Source organism: Fukomys damarensis, unplaced genomic scaffold, assembly GCF_012274545.1.
Source record: "Fukomys damarensis isolate Sample0158 unplaced genomic scaffold, DMR_v1.0_HiC HiC_scaffold_12, whole genome shotgun sequence".
Taxonomy (NCBI): domain Eukaryota; kingdom Metazoa; phylum Chordata; class Mammalia; order Rodentia; family Bathyergidae; genus Fukomys; species Fukomys damarensis.
Window position 1 is genome coordinate 43942126 of NW_022900924.1, and position 17527 is coordinate 43959652.

At 33.4% G+C, this 17527-nt stretch overlaps 1 protein-coding gene across 19 annotated transcripts in view; it reads right to left on the bottom strand.

Moving 5' to 3' along the window:
* Positions 1-17527, bottom strand: part of Dlg1 (discs large MAGUK scaffold protein 1) — a 200423-nt gene that overhangs the window by 154649 nt on the left and 28247 nt on the right. The window contains exon 1 of one of the 19 annotated variants that reach the window (XM_010624044.3): positions 16054-16127. The exons of the other annotated variants lie outside the window; for them this stretch is intronic. Coding sequence (XP_010622346.1) covers positions 16054-16083 — 30 coding nt within the window. The 5' untranslated portion in view covers positions 16084-16127. Of the gene's footprint in view, positions 1-16053; positions 16128-17527 lie in introns of those variants that run through there. 19 annotated transcript variants of the gene reach the window in all.

Below are 17527 nucleotides of genomic sequence, written 5' to 3' on the forward strand. Positions count from 1 at the left end.
GAGGAATTATAGGAGAGTAGAACTACAGTAGGATCATAAAAATTAGTGGCAGTGTTTTGTTCAATCTTAGCAATGGATATAAAGATGTGTAAGAGCCATGCAAAGGATACTGCTTATGGCAACAAAAAGAAAGGTAGGTATTATTTTAGGAAAAGTAGAACTGGGCTATGTACTACTTAGGTTTTATAGCTACATGCGTATTTTCAACTAAAAAAACTGTTTCACAGAGGAAACAACTTGTTATTTCTAGTTTGAAATTCTAATCCCTAACTACATCTAAATCTTTAGTGTTCATCAGAATCCAGCAAACCTGTCAGATATGCAAACTGCAGGAACTTCATTGATATTTGTTCTACAAATGGTAGTAAATCATTTTCCATGGTTTTCATTTAACATGCAGCGCACAGGTGATTCTAAAATCTCTACTTCTCTAAGAAAGAACCACAAAAACCCTTTCTATACAAAACAAAATATCAATCGGAGAATTGACCAAGAATCTCAACAGAAAGAAAAAGAATATGACACAATCCAACACTTATTCTTAGTAAAAACTGAACAAACTTAGAAAATAAAAAAAAAGAAAATTCCTCTGTTGATGAAGGGCATTTCAAAAAAACAAAATAAAAGAACAACAGACTTTTTGGTGAAAACTTGACTGCTTTTTGACCTTTTGGCTAAGATGAAGTGTATTGTGAAAACTTGAATGCTTTCTCCTTAAGATCAAATACAAGGAAAAGATGCACACTTTTGTCACACTTCTTCAAAAATGTACTAGAGATTCTAACCAGTATAAACCAGGCAAGAAAAACAAAAGACATACAGGTGGAAAGGAAGAAGTAAAACTGTGTCTACTGTGAAATTAAACAAGATCTAAATAAAGAGAAAATGAAATACTTCTGCATGAGGCTATGAAGAAGTTATTCGGTATAGAACTTCCTCTTTTGCCTTTAACAACTAAAAACTAGAAAAAATAAACAAACAGCAGTTTTAATATATACTGGGATAATAAGCAGTACAGGACTACTAACACCTGAGAGATAGTTCCACTATCTTACTGGCTGTCTCCTGGATATAATTTTTGGAATCTGGTACACACAATGGACAAAGAAACCCAAGCAAACATAGCAATTTTATTGGTCAAACTAGTGTGCAGGGAGGATGAGCACTGGAATTTGCAAGGTAAAATACCAGAAAGGAGAAAGCTAAGAAAGCTAAGACAAAGAAATTCAGAAATCAACCTCAGTACAAGAAGCTTCCTTGAGATTTTAGTTCTAATACTAATTTTCATATGAAACTCAATAAGGCAAAGCAAAAACTGTCACAAAGTTTAAAAACTTCCACAGCTTAAACTAGGCTAAGAAATAATCAAATTTATACACAGTAGGGACTTAGAGCAATCAGCAGAAACTCCTAGACAGTATTTAGACTAAATCAGTCTTAAAGAAAAGATTAGCTACTGGAGATCCAACTTCAAAGAGCCTTAAGTCTTAAAAGGATCAACTTTATCTGCCAATGACTTCGCTGTCTGTCAAAACATACATCAGTACTCTTTAGAGAAAACAATAGTAGGTCCCTCTTTTTAGTTACTGAAATTTCAGTTATCCAGAATCTCAAAAATATTAAATGGAAAATTCCAGAAGTAAGCAATTCATAAGTCTTTAATTATTCACTGTTCTGAGTAGTGTGGTGAAATGTCATAGTCCTGCTTCACTGCTATCTTGGTTATCTGATTAACTGTATCAGAGTGTTTGCATTCAGGTAACTCTTATTTTGCATGACAGCCCCAAAGTACAACAGTAAGGAGGCTGATAACTTTAGTACAGTATATTGTTGTAACTGTAGAATTTTATCATGCTGTTGATAATTTCTTTCTATGCTTAATTAAACTTTATCACAGGTATGTTATGTGAAAAAGTATAAATAAGGTAAGGTATCAGCTGTAGTTTTAGAATCTACTTGTTAGTCTTGATAAAGGAAGACGACAGTATTCAGAAACAATCATCAACATTCACAATATGTGGTATCTAGTGAGAGCTTACAGACATACAAAGCATAAAACTTTTACCTATCACCAGGAAGAAAATTAGTCCACACGAATAGATCTAGAAATGCCAGATGATAATTAACAAAAACTTTGAACTGTGTAAAATATAAATACTCTTAAGGATTTAAAGGAGAATATGAACACAATGACAAAAATAGAAGCAATACAAGCATACCAAATGGAACTTCAAGTGATGAAAAATGCAGTATCTGAAATGAAAATTCCACTAGATGAGATTAACACCACCAAAGAAAATTAGTGAACTTGATATTACAACAACAGAAATTACCCACACAGAAGGAGGAGAGAGAGGGACAGAAAGGGAGAGAGAGGGAGGGGGGTGGAGGGGGAGAGGAAGAGAAACAAATAAATATAGCCGTACTGGCTGACTATAAGGACACTAACAAGCAATCAAACATACACATACTGAAATCCCACAAGAAGAATGAAATGAAAGCAGAGATTTTAAAATCTGAGCCAGAATTTTCCAAATTTGATTAAAGCTATAAATTCACAGCTCCAAGAAGCTCACAAATGCCCAAGCATAACATAAACATACACTCACACCCCTACCTGTATGCATATATACATATAGTCCAAGACAAAACAGTAAGCAAATTACTAAGAACTATGCAGAAATAAGAATTAAAACAACCAGAGAAAAAAGGGACATATCAAGTACAGGAAAACAGAGAGGTGAAGTGCTGAAAGGAAAAAAGGTCAACCCAGAATTTCTTATTCATCAAAAAAGTCAATATATAGAAGGCAAAAAAGTCAGGTATGGTGGCACACACTATAATCCTAATTACTCAAGAGGGTAAGGCAGGAAGATCACAAGTTTGAGACCAGCCCTGGTAACTCAGTGAGAGAACACTTGCCTAGCATGCATGGGATCCTGGGTTCAAATCCCAGCACGGCAAAATAAAACAACAAAAAAAGCATATGGAAATATGTTCAGCATCATAAGTCATTAGAGAACTTTAAAATACAAGAAAAAGATGCTACTGTACATGTATCAGAATGACTAAAGTCTAACATGCTGCCAAGAACATGGAGGAACAGGACACCTGCTTACTGCTGGTAGGAATGCAAAGTAGCGTAGCTCATACAACTACACATATTCTCACTATACAATCTAGCAATCAAATACTCCTGCAACATACACAAATGGTTTAAAATGTGTATCACATGAAAATGTGAACTTGTAAATGCTAATGGCAGTGGTTTCATAAATGCCAAAACTTGGAAGCAGACAAGATACCCACCAATGAGTGAATGGATCAATTGTAGTACATTCTTACAATGTGCCAAGCAAAAACATACAGAGGAATCTTAAATGTGCATTAAATTCACATTTTACTTGCTATATAAGAAATTAATTACCTTTCTAAAAATTGGTACAAAAGCTAGCACAAGTTGAGTATTTTACTTAAAAAGTTTGAGACAAGAGGTATTTCAGATTTTGAATCTTTTTCAGATACTGCAATATTTGCTTACATAAGGTATCTTCAGAATCAGGCCCAACCAAGTCTAAGGGAAAATTTATATACACCCATACAACACGGCCTGAAAGAAGTTTTATATAGTTTTTTTAGTGCAGCTGCTGGGGTGTTTGTTTGCAGCACTAGGGATTGAAATTGAGCCCTTTGGGAAAAAAAAGTTTTTTTTTTTTGTTTTTTTTTTTAGACAGGTACTTGCTAAGTCAGTAAGTTGTCTAAACTTACCTCGAACCTGAGGTCCTCTCATGCCTCTTATTCCCAGAGTGCTGAGATTATAGTCAAGCACCACCTGCATTTTGACTGGGCTACTACAGATTGGGTGTGGAATTTTCACTTGATGCAACAAGTCAGTATTCAGAAAGTCTCAGATTACAAATTATTTTAGATTTCCAAATAAGGAAGGCTCAACTTGTATTTTTTGGGGGTGGGTGTGTCACATATTGTTTCCTACATAATTGAAGAGAACAATCCATTTTTAAAAAATTGTTAGTTATGTTTTGGGATACACTAAGCATCAATTTTATAATTTTGTATCAGCAAGAAAAAAGGATAAGAGTACAGCTATAAAAACAGTTTTATATATTACTGAAGTTAAGCTAGCATAAATTCAAAACAGTATGTTATAACTTTAGGAGGTTAAATGTAATTCCCATGGCAACCACTAAGAAAATAGCTACATAATACCCTCAAAAGGAACTATGAAAAGAACTGAAAAGGTTTCTTTACACAAAATGAACTGAACACAAAAGCAGACAATAATTCAGGAAATGAGAGACAAAACAGCAACAGAAAATAAATGCAAAGTGACAGGAAGCCTTATCAGTAATTATTTTATTTTATTTTTTGGTACCAGGGATTGAACTCCAGGCGGCAGAACCACTGAGATAAATCCCTGGCCTCATTAATTATTTTAAGTAGTTTTAACTCCCACCAAAAAGACTGGCATTTTGTATTTCAAAAAATCATAAATCAATAATCTGTCTACAAGAGACTTGCTTAAAAACCAAAGGCAAACATATTGAAAAGAATAAAAAAAGATATTCCATACTAATAATACCAAAAGAGAATAGGGATAGCTACATTTGTAACAACAAAATAGACTTTAAATTCAAAAAAGGTTACGAGACAAGAAAGAATATATATTTTTAGAAGTTTAACACCAGAAGATATTACAATTACAAACATTTATGCACTAATAACACATTATCAAAATACAAGAAGCAAAAATTGACAGACTTGAAGAATCAGTTCTACAATAACTGGACAGTTCATATCTCACTCTCATAGGAAGAAATTATCAGACATGATAAATAAATGAGGATGTTAATATGGTAAGTCAAGTAAAATGCTCTAAAAACTACAGAATACACATTTCTTCTCAAGTGCACACTCGGCAATCTTTCAGATAAAACATATTAGGCTAGGTTTTAAAATGGCCGATAGGCACATAAAAAGATGCCCAACATTACCAGTCATCAGAAAAACAGAAATCAAAATGATAACGAGGCCAGGCATGTTGGCATGCACACACCAGCAACCTCAGCATGAGGCCAGCCTGGGTTACACTTTGAGATTGTCTCAAAAAATAACCAAACAGACAGACACCCCCCAAAAAAAAACCAAAATAAAACACTATAATGATATCATCACTTTATACTCATTAGGTCAGCTACTATTAGGAGAGATTAAAAAATAATAGTAACATGCTGGTAAGGATATGGACACAATGGTACTCTGTTGACAGGAATGTAAAATGGTGTGGCCACTGTGGAAAGAGTATGGCAATTCCTCAAAATATTAAACATAGAATTACTATATGATTACATATTCTGGGCATATACCTGAAAGGAATGAAAGTGAGGTCTCAAAAAAAAGATATTTTTACAGTGTTTACAAGAAGACTGTTTACAATATCTAAAGCATGGAAACCACTTAGCGTCCATCTATGAATAATGGATATAGTAAATACACACACACACACACACACACACACACCCAGAAGAATGAACAGTATCCAAACTTAAAAAGGTAGGAAATTTCTAAGTTCCATCCCCAGTGCCAGAAAGAAAAAAAAAGATAAGAAATTCGAAATTATACATGAACCTTGAGAACAGAATGCTGAATGAAATAAACCAGCCACAAAAGACAAATATTATATTATTCTACTTCTATAGGGACTGAAAGTAGTGAAAACGAGAGACAAAGTACAATGGTACTTCGGTACAATGGTACAATGGTAGTTACCAAGAGTCAGAGGAGGGGAGAATAAGGAATTACTATCTGGTATATTTTAGATTTAAAAAGTCATTGTTTGGAAGGTGCCTGGATCATGGGAGTATTGCACTCATCAGTAGATTCATCCATTGATGAGTTCAGTAGCCGAACCTGCTGTTAGGAGGTGGGTCATCAGGGACACATCTGGATGGGTATATCTCAGGTTCCTCCTTTCTCTTTCTGCTTCCTAGCTGCTATGGAATGAACAGCTGTCCTATGCCAGGCCCTTTTACCATGCCTTTCTGCCTTAGAGCCATCACATTTTGGGATGAACCCACCAGAAACTGTGAGCCAAATAAACCCTTCCCCCTTTAAGTTGCAGGTACTGGGTATTTTGTCCTTGGAGAAGGAAAGTGACTAGTGTATTACTTACCGGGTACAGAGTCTTGATTTTGCAAGATGAATACTTTATAAACCAATAATGACACTGACAATGGTTGCCTTTCATGAACATATGTAATACTAACATAATAATTTACAAATGAATCCTGATTTTTTTTTTTTAGTACCAGGGATCGAACTCAGGTCCTTGCGCTTGCAAGGCAAGAGCCAGAACCACTGAGCTAAATCCCTGGCCCCCTGAATCCTGAATTTAATTTTTTAAAAAAAGGCTAGACAAACAGTTCTTATTGACCACCAAAAAGAGTACACTGAATTTCAACTAAGTTTAAAACTTTTGCCCTATGAAAGACTCATAAAAGGAAAAGAGAAGCTACTGAGAAAAATATTTTCCAAGTAGCATATATGACCAGGGACTATACTCTCAAATTTCAGTATTAAAAAGACTATCCTAACAAGACATGCTGAGACATTTCACCAAAAAAGGTCATGTGAATAGCAGATACGCACATGAGAAGATGTTAAAAATCATTAACCATTGGGAAAATGTAAATTAAAACTACAATGAACTATAATTATACACTTATGAAAATGGTTAAAATAAGAGATAACACCAAATGTTGACAAGGTTGCAGTGAATCATTCACATATAAATGATAGCAATGTAAAATGGTACAGCCACTACAAAAACCAGTTTAGCAGTTGGAAAAAAAAAAAAAAAGTATCGCATAACCCAGAAACTGCAACTCCTCCCTGGGTATTTGTCCCAAAGAAATGAATAATTCTGCTCACAAAAATCTGTAAACAAACATTTAAAGCAGCTTACTTGTAGTAGTCAGAAAATCAGAAAAATGAAAAAGTCTTTTAAATGGTAAATGGCTGAAGGGTTGTACATAATGCTGCAGAATAGTACTCAGCAACAAACAGGTACTACTCATGTACGCAACAAGTTTTCTGGATGAATCTCCAGAAAATTAGGCTCACTGAATAAAGTGAATCCACACTTATATAAAATTCTTGGACTGACAAAACAGAAACAGAAAATAGATCAGTGGTTGCTTGAATTAAGAAAACAAGTGGGGTGAAATATAGTGGGTATGGCAAGGGGAAAAGGCAATATGAGGGATCTGTGTGACGACAGCAGTGTTCTGTATCCTGAATGTATTAATGTCAATATCCTGGTTAATACTGTTACACTAGTTATCATTAGTGAGAACTGAGTAAACACACATGGGATCTCTGAATTAAGTTTCTACAACCATATGTGATTCTACTTATTCCGAAATAAAGACTGATTTTACAAAAAGATAATGGAAACTTTTGAACACAAATTAGTCTAAAGAATCTAAATTCCAACAAGACGAGCCTTTCCTAAGAAGGCAGACACTCACCTACATAAGACTGTAAGATCAGACCTATGTATGTGGGCAAAGAATTGGGCCTGTTACAGATTGAGTAACTCTATTAATGTTAAGGGGTTGGCCTGACAAGGTGAAATCCAGAGGAGCCCAAAATGCCATTACTTGTCCCCAGACACTAGACTGCCTTCATGAGATATTTACAGAAGGTACTATACTGTAGAAGGCCTTTAACTGGGCTGCAAGAGCCATAAAACATTTCCGCAGTCTCACAATGCAAAAGTCCTCATGTCCTGGTGAAAAGGAACTATGAAAGATCCAAGACTGATCAAATCCTTACAATATCTGAAAAGAGAAGTGATCAAAGTACGTAAAACAACATCCTATACCCAAACAAACGCAACTCCTAATTCATTAGCCTCACTCCAAATTCTTAAAAGAACACTGGGTTTAGTGTTAATGTTCCTTTTGTACATTATAAGGCACACACACAAAATTTTTTTTCAAGATACAAAGAGAAGCAGGAAAATACAAATTAGAGAAAAGCAATCAAAAGACAATGGTCCACAGCAAAACTAGACAACATAGATGTTAGAATGGACTTTAAAATGGCAATTTAAAGTATATAAAATGATAGAGGAAAAGATGGGTAAGATGGAAGCATAAAATTGAAAAAGAAAAGTGGAACCTCTAAGGGAGTGAACACATTCTAAAAAGTGACAAATACAATAAATGAAATAAAATCTATGACATAGCCGAACAATGAAGTAGTCTTATTTTTTATTTTGAAGTAATCTTAGATGCCATAGAACTATATTCAATATGTAAAAGCTTTCAAAATACATTAAATACAAATGATTCCCTTCTTCTGCCAAGTCCCCCATACTTCTGCAATCTGCTGGATATGGCAAAGACTAGTAGTTGATGATAGCACTCTTTCAACCTGTTTAATTTTTTAGCAAAGATCTCTAGATACCAATACCAATCAAAGTTGACACTAGAAATAAAACTTGCTTGGTTGGTTAAAATGTAGGTTGCCTTAATCAAGAGAGTTGGTGAAGAAATGTAAAGTTAGCACTTTCTAACAGAGCAATGGATCAGACAAACTTATAAAGTAGTTGAAATTGTGCCTTGATTTCTTGCTCCAATCTGTTCTATTAAATAAAAACTTCCTGATAAGAGCACTACAAGATAAATTTAAAACTTTACATCCCACTTATATACAAAAGAAAAATTAGGACACAGTCTACAAAAATTTGTACAGTATAAGAATGTTCAAAGATTTATTCATAACACCCCAAACCAAATTCAAATTGCCTCATATCAGAATATGAGCTATAGTATATTCATACAATGGAATACCACAAGGTAATGAAAACAAATTTAAATTATTAATTTACTAATTATTGAGAGTATTACAGAGACTGAGTAAAATCATAATTATATATGTTATGCTTATAGATTAGTTTCAAAACTAATCTACAGTGATAAAAGTCAGAAAAATACCTCTGAGGAGGGCATATATTGTCTTGGAAAAAGTGAGTCTTTTAGGGTACTGAAAATGTGTTATAGCTTTATATGAGTGGTGATTATAGTAATAAAAAGGCATCACCTGCATAAATTTGTACATTTTAAAAAGAGGAAAAACAATAATAAAGACAACGATGATGATAATGATGATGATGATGATAACCAGATTGTGAACCAGAATTCCTGCCAATAGCCAATTATCAAGAAACTCTGGGAATTACTGCAAAGACGTCACTATACTACTAAATTGGAAAAATGGTGCCAATATAAAAAGTCTGTTTTCCTTAATCGCATGCTTTAAACTATGCCTGACATTTTGTCCATATGTTCTTTAGAAACATTTACATAAAATTAGTCTTTAGTACTCGACGAGAATTTCATCTGGAATAGGATTCAGCGAACATTTTTTGTAAAGGGGCAGAAAATAAATATTTTAGCATTTTCATGATCTCTGTTGCTACTACTCATTTCTGCCACTGTAGTACAAAACAGCCATACTCAGTAAGTAAATGGATGAGCACGGCCTGGTTTGGCCTAGTGGTCAGTTTGTCAGCCCCTGATCTAGAGTAGGTGCTACCCAGTTTTCCATGATATTTTTTTATATAGTGTAGGACTCTGTATATAGTAGGCACTCAATAATACAAAGCTGAAAAGAATCTTTGAAAATCATTTCTTCTAATTCCTCATTTTACAGTGAAAAACATAAAATTAGAGGTTAAAAACCTGCTCAGCATTTCAATTTTAAAGCAGTGCCTGCTTGTAGACCTTTGCACCAAAACTTTACATCTCTATTTAATACTGATTAAAATTTGAAATATTTTGAAAAGTTTCAAATTTTTAAACATTAAATGCATAAGATAAACAAAAAAGTAATTATATTGTCTTTACCTATAGTTTACTTATGAGTTACCAATACAAGCTCTGACCCACACAATCAAAAGGGATCAATTTAGCAATTACTTAAAACTCAGGTACAAAATGGGTAACTAAAATTAGTGTGGTCCAGGATCCAAGTTCTTGTAAAAGCTGAAATAACAAAAAAGATATTTCATGAACATTAGAATTACTTAATTAGTATGTTATCAGAATATTTTATATAGTTTTACTTCAACCTTCTAGTATAATATTTATTTCTTAAAAATGCATCCTACTGGGTTAGTGAACATTTTTTACATGGCAGTAAAACAATCAGCCATCAGTAGAGGGCAGCATTTCTATTCATTTTAACTAAAAATCTAAAAAAATCTTAAATTTCTGTTCTGAGACTTTTAAAAGGCATCACACCCCTTTCAAAGTTGCTAAGACACAATTTCAATATAACCTTCTGTATATAAAACTGCATGACAAAGCCACGTGTGGTGGTGTGGACCTGCAGCCTCAGCTTCTTGAGAGGCTGAGGCAGGATTATTTGAAACCAGCCTAGACAATACAACAAGACTCAAGCACCAAAAACAAATAGCAAGTAAGAATGTACCCTGAATTTATTAATTAATATATGAATATTTTACCCAAAGAGCCACATTTGGTACTTATAATTCCCAAGAACATAAACTAAAAAAGCACAATTTCTGTAGCAATTTATTACTATTTTATCAGGTTTCCAGTTAAATATCTGTTGAATATCCACTGGAATCACAATTATCTATTTTCACATAAAGGTGTTATGCTTAGGATCTACAACGTCCCCAAAAGCCTCATGTGTTCAGAGGCAGGGATTTGGGGAAGTGAATGGATTATGGAGGTACAATAGCTAGCCTGTTGTTAGGAGGTGGAGGCCTTGTTAGAGGCAGGTCAATGGGGGACTGTGATCACCTTCTCTGCTTCCTGGCTGCCATAACACGAGCAGCTTTCCTCTTCCACCGTGCCTCACTCTGCCAATCATGCACTGAAAATGTGAGCCAAAATAAATCCTTCCTTTAAATTGTGGGTTTTGAGTATTTTGTCCCAGCAATGAGAAAGTGACTAAGACAAAAGACAATCCTTTTTCTATATCCATAAGATAGTCACACACCAATCACCACAGAGAAGTATTATATTGTGATTATCAACACTGGCAACTAGAGATTCAGAACTGTCTCACAATATGAGGCATTACGATAGCTCTAAGATACAAAATATAAGCAGCCAAGCAAGAAGTTGATAAAACAGAAACAGTAAAGTTTTATCATGTGCCAGTCATCATTTCACACAGACAGGACAATCAATCCTCAAACATTCTCAAAAGTAGGTTCAATTATTTCCCCAAAGTTACAGATTAGGAAACTGAAATTCAGAGGGAATAATAAGCAACTTGTCCAAGAATCAAATGTTGAGATCAGAACTTCAACACTCACCAGAGCCTGAGTTCTTGGCTATTATCCTTCACTCTCTGTTCATTCTAAGCAGCACAAGTTCTGTTGAGTGGCTGCTGCAGGAACAAGTCTATAAGAACTCTTGGGGGGGGAGCTAGTTATTCCTTTAGAAAGACTGTGAAAGGATGAGTAGAAAGTAAGAGTATCTCAATTATAATTCAGTAGGTTTCAAATAAGATGAATACCAGATGAATATAAATTGGAGCCTAAAAGTTAATAAAAAGGCAAAATAGTTAGAAAAAAAAAAACATTCTATGCAGTGTAAAGAAATAATCACTGTGGACAAGAGCCATAATGAGCTATTCCAGATACAAAGAAATAACTTAGTGAAAATACACTAAATATAAAGCAAGGCACTTTAGTTGGAGAATAGTCTGAAGATTATTAGATTTAAAAAATTTTGCAATATTTATCAGAATATTAAAAATGTTTATATGGCAGAAAAGGTAAAAGGGCAACAAGGTGCTTTTAACTCTGAATCTTACTATAAGGGTGCTCAATCTCACTCATGAGGGCCAATTCTCAGGACATAATCAGCTCCCAAAGGCAACAACCACTCAAGGGAACCCTATCATTCAAACCACAGCATCTGGAATCTTTCCTGATATACAGTATTAGGTGTGAATACAAATTTTCTTTTTTCCCAGTGAAACAAATTGTTGAAGAATATTTATTTAAAAATCCTTCTTGAGTTAAATACATTCACACAAAGATAGTTTTAAAGAATGAAGAAAACTATGGACTAATACGGAGAAGCCATCTGGATATTCTAAGTAAAACCAGCAAGGGGTAAAAGATTGGATAAATATAAAACACACTTTTATTTTATCACTACCTTTTTATAAAGCAAGAGAGAAAGACATTCTTGTTTACTTGTATATGTTTAAGTAGTGAAAATATAAATAGAAACAGTTTCCTATGGAAGCCAAGGGGGAAACGGATAGTAGTGAGACATTTCTACATAAATATTTAATGATAATTCTGATTTTTTAAACTAGGTGAATTTATTATTCAATAAAACTAATGTTTAAAAAATTCAGGGAGAGCAAATAAGTAAAAAGTTGGAAGGTATATAAAAATTATTGTTATAGACCAATAATCTGAGACTAGAGTAAAATTAAAATTCAGCTTATCTGTGCTCCTGGATAGGACTGTGTAGATTTAGAACATTTGAATCATCACAAAAGTTCACTGCTGAAGTTGTTAGTTAACATTCTGCAGCTCAGAGACTGAAGTAAACACTATCAAATGAGAAAGGGTTCTGTCTCTCCCAAATCAAGTATATAACACAAACAATATATAAAGTCAACTTTACATGTACAGTCAAATCAATTTAAACGATGAAGAGCAAACTGTCAAGACATGATGATAAACTAAGAAACAGGTAGACAATGGAAAGATAAGCTGTTTTTTGATCACTGAGTTCATTATAGGCACAGAATGATAAACTTAGTTTATCATATTAAACCATATTAAACTGAGGCTTAAAATTAATTACAAAGTAAAATATTCATTTTTTTAAACACAAGCTCAGGTAGATATAGTGGGGAAAAGTTCTAATGCTTATAATCTAATGAGAAAAAACAATTTTAAATGATACATTATGTATTATAAACAAACTTTTATAGAGCAACTTAATCAGGAATCAAAGAATATTTGAGTAAGTAACCTATAAACTGGAATCTAAAGGGATGTAAGATTAAGGGGTGCAGGCTTGAAAACTGTTATGCATAAAGATCTCAAAGATGAAGGAAATATCTCGCAATAACTGAAAAAATTCCTCTTATCACAAAGAATAAAAACCTAGTCTATATCTCCATTAAACATATATGTTGTCAATTCCTTAACTGGGAGAGACACCCAATAATGCAAGTTTCAAACACTGTTCTAATGACTTTAAATATGGACTCCAGGTTTTGAAAAGTTAAATAATAAAAATATTAACAACTGGCACTGAATATAACAGAATCTCCTGAAATACAAAAGCTTATATTCTCCTTTCTAGGTTTTTAGAACACACAAAAATTTTTTTTTCTTTTTTCAGTTCTTTCTCCTGCTACCAATCTGAGCTTCTGTTAAATGATCCTAAAATGACAGAATAGAAAACATTCTTTTTCTACTTATTTGATCAACAAGCAGTAAAACAAGAAATGGAGAAAGGCATAATTCTACTGCAAGAAATTTTGATGCTCAACCTATGCCTGCCTGTCCCTTTTCCCTCCTTCACTCCCAGAAGTTACAATAGCTTAAAAGCCTCTTTGATAAAGATGAATGTTCTTATCTGCAAGTTTATACATAGTGTTTATTGATCATGTAAGAAAGTATACTATATACTATAATATTCTCAAATCATTCTTGTGAGACCGTGTACGCTCTCAGTTAATTTTCCTATGTGATAACGAGCTGACAAAACCACATTTCTCTGCCTGGTCCCTAACATTATTAGTTCCACACAAACTGACATATTTACAAAGCAGCTAACTAAGAACATAAGAACTTCCAAATATAAAATTAAGTATCTCCTAGAAAGACATTATGTGAAAATGTTGTGTCTGAGCTTATCAAATGGCAATATACTAACAATCAGAAATACTGCCACTGTACAAATGCTCTCTAGCATTTTTCCCCTGCAAAATATCTACATCTAATACAATTTTTAAACTGAAAGTATATTTTCTTCTTCACTAAGAGGCAAAACAAGTATTACATTTGTGTTTGAAATGTATTAATCAGAAAAGAAATATAAGTCATTTATGACTGTCTTGAATTAATATATGGCATTACTTCTACTCTAAATGGAGGCCAAGATTTGGCACTTCAATAGCAGTGATAACTTAGTCATCACATCTCACAATCTAGTCATTTGCAAACATTTAAAAATAAAAGTCTTCATTGTGAAGAACATATAGTTGCGCGGGGGGGGGGGGGTAAGAAAACTAATCATCACTGCGTTAGCTCAACCCACGTGCCTGTTCTTAAGAGTATCCATGGTAGCAGTGATGCAACATGCCTACCTAGCTCACCGTGCCTACACAAGTGGGAGAAGAGAGAGGCGGGTGATGAAAAAAAATTCACTTGGAAAGGTGTTTTCAGTATTAATATGATAGAATTAAACTAACTACATAATCAGACTTTAAAAACATATAAAACTATAAAGTTCTTTAAAGATCAAAAAAGATAAAGAATGTTATGTTAGGGAGCCAGGAAGGGGTAGGATGTACTGTTATTCTCTGGCTGAAGAGAAAATCAAGAATTTTTGTTTTCCTATTATAATCAATGGTTTAAAATATTCTTAGAATTTACTTCTAATAATAGAATAAATTACTTTAATTTATGTTTTTAAAAGTTAACTACAAATAATGTTTTAGGCTTCCTAACTTCTAATCTACATCTTCTATTTTTAACAGTTACATAATAAAAATTTATAAATACTTTAAGGATAAAAAATTCTAAATCTATAAGAAGGAGCAAAGAAAAGAGACAAATCATTTCAATTAACCTTCTTATATTGGAGAATAAAACTGAATGAAATGATAACAATTACAGGGAGAAACAGCCACCAATGGTCTGTAAGAACAACTCATAAAGAAGTAGAACCAACCCGGTTTTCCAGGCTTTCGTGCCTTTTAAACATTCTTTAGGAATACTTCATTAAAAGAGTTTACTTAGAGGTACAGAAGACATCTTATAAATGGGGGGTGAAGGGCCTCACATAATTGGCATGTCTGTATCTCATCAGGTACTGCTGAACTGTAAGACTGTGTGGAATAGTAATTTACATCAATTTTCCCCACTGTCTCCCTTAGTGAAAAACAGTTTACTATACAGGAAATAGCCTACTTTCAGAAATTACAAATTTACTTATTTTGTCACTAAATATCTTAAAAATCTCAATTTCATTTAACATTACTATGTGACACCATGAATATACAGAAATAAAAATTAAAAGGGTAAATTTTCTCACATTTTAAAAACCAATGTATAAATTTTAAATGTAAACACTCAGAATCTATAACACAATCACATAATGTTCATAAGCTGGTGCTTAGAAATAAAGGAAGACAAACTTAAAGATTAAGCTAAGTATGTTGCACTTTGAGGGCAATAAGCAAAACAGGCTTTAAAACAAGTACTTTAAGAAGAATTTGTACAGTAAGTTTAATCATCTTAAATCAAAATCAACATCTTTCCAAAGGCAACACAATCAGAACTTTACTATTTTCTTCTCTAAAAAATTATATTTGTAATAAATAGAAGAGTCCAGAAAATGTTCTCAAAATGAATTATACTTTCAACTAGCATGCATGACATGTTGAGACACAAAGTGGAAGAAAACAACTTTGAAAACATTTTTTTAAAAAGATTTAAATGTAATTAAGGCCTTATAAGACCTCTTCTGTTAGGAAAAAAGCTTCCTGTAAATATTAGGGAAAGAAGTCTGTTGTACACACTATTTTTAGCTATCTAAATACATTTAGAAACATAGCTTTTCATAAAGAATATGAACTAAGCATCACATAGATTCAAAGCATCACATAGATTCAAATGTTTTCAAACATCTAACAATTATAACACTTTATTTTTAAAATACATTATGAACAAAAGGTCTGTCTTATCTGTTACTAACAGTGAAAACAGGAAAGCATATTGTGTCTTACCTTTGTGGTTACAATGCACAGGCAATCCATTATTCTAACATTACAATAATATTTTATACATGAAGCAAAACTATTTTAAGTTCCCTATTTGAAAAAAATTTTAACATAAAAATAAAAAGTTGTATAAGATAAAATTATAGATGAAAAAGTTATAACTGTGACAGTATCTCTCCAGGATCCATTCTTAGAGGTAGTAATTTTTCTACTATTTGCAATACAAAAAATCAGAATGTATCACGGGTCCTACAATCTTCTTTATGTATTCTGCATCTGAAGAACTTGAAATTATCCCACAAAATACTGTAGAAGATATCAGGGTTTATTCCATAAGAGTCTACTTCTGCTTCGGATGCTATTTCATTAATCTCTTTTTTCAAGATATGAGGCTGACAGGGAGTCATCTGATGAAATGATCCACAAGGTTTTCCCAATATAAATTAAAATCTGTTTCTCCTTGTTTGCTACAGTTTGGATATGCAAAGAACTACCAAAAAATCACTAAAAAATGCAAGCAAACATTTCTGCCACTAAACCGTTTCAGCAACTGCAGCCTGCAAAGTAATGACTTTCTCAGGCAGTAATGAATGGAATATTCCATGTGGTATTTTTAAGAAGGGGAGCAGAAAGAAGAAAATGTAGTAATTTAAAATATTATCTCTAAAACTTATCTTCTCTCTCTTTACAAAGTAAATAAATATATTTCACCAGCGAAGCCAAATTTTAACTTCAGTGCCTTACTAAATCAATTTCACCTAATCCTTTGCCCTTCCAAAAAGAAAGAGAGAAAGAAACCCACCAAGGAAAGATAGTTATAAACTAGGTACTAATTCAAACTCAAGAAGTCTTTGTTTTTAACCCAGAAGCACCTAACTTTGTGAATTTCCATCCAGTTCTCAAGATGATTAGGAGCACAGACAGGCTAATATACAGGGCATGAGGCACAGGAATGGCACTGGCTCCCAGTTTAATACGCATCCAGCCACACTTCCTACACAAATGTGTAGTAAGAAAGAGTATGATGTATAGTTTTTGTTCACAATGTTTCTTTGCAGTCCACAGTATTTTGAATGACCTCCAATTCAAACTGAATTGTTGTCACTTGTTTCTTTTACACAACTCTTAAAATGTCAGACACATGGGCTACACATCAGCAACTTCCATACTAAGTCTCACTGTGAGGGTTGAGAAAGTTAGAACTTATCAAACAGTAAGAGTCACACTGTTGTTAGTTATTACTGACATTTATTAGGTGACAACCTTTTGTTTAAAGCCTAACAGGGTATACTTTAGATAGGCCCTGTGGGACTTTACCTTGAATAGAGCCTAATGTGTGAAAAGTAAATAATACATGTGCAACACTGAAAATAATGCAAACACACCATTAAGTGTTCAGTACACTAATGCCAGCTGCCAGCTACAGGTATATATTTATTGTAGTATAACAAGAAACAGTGACAGGCATGGTGGACTTTTA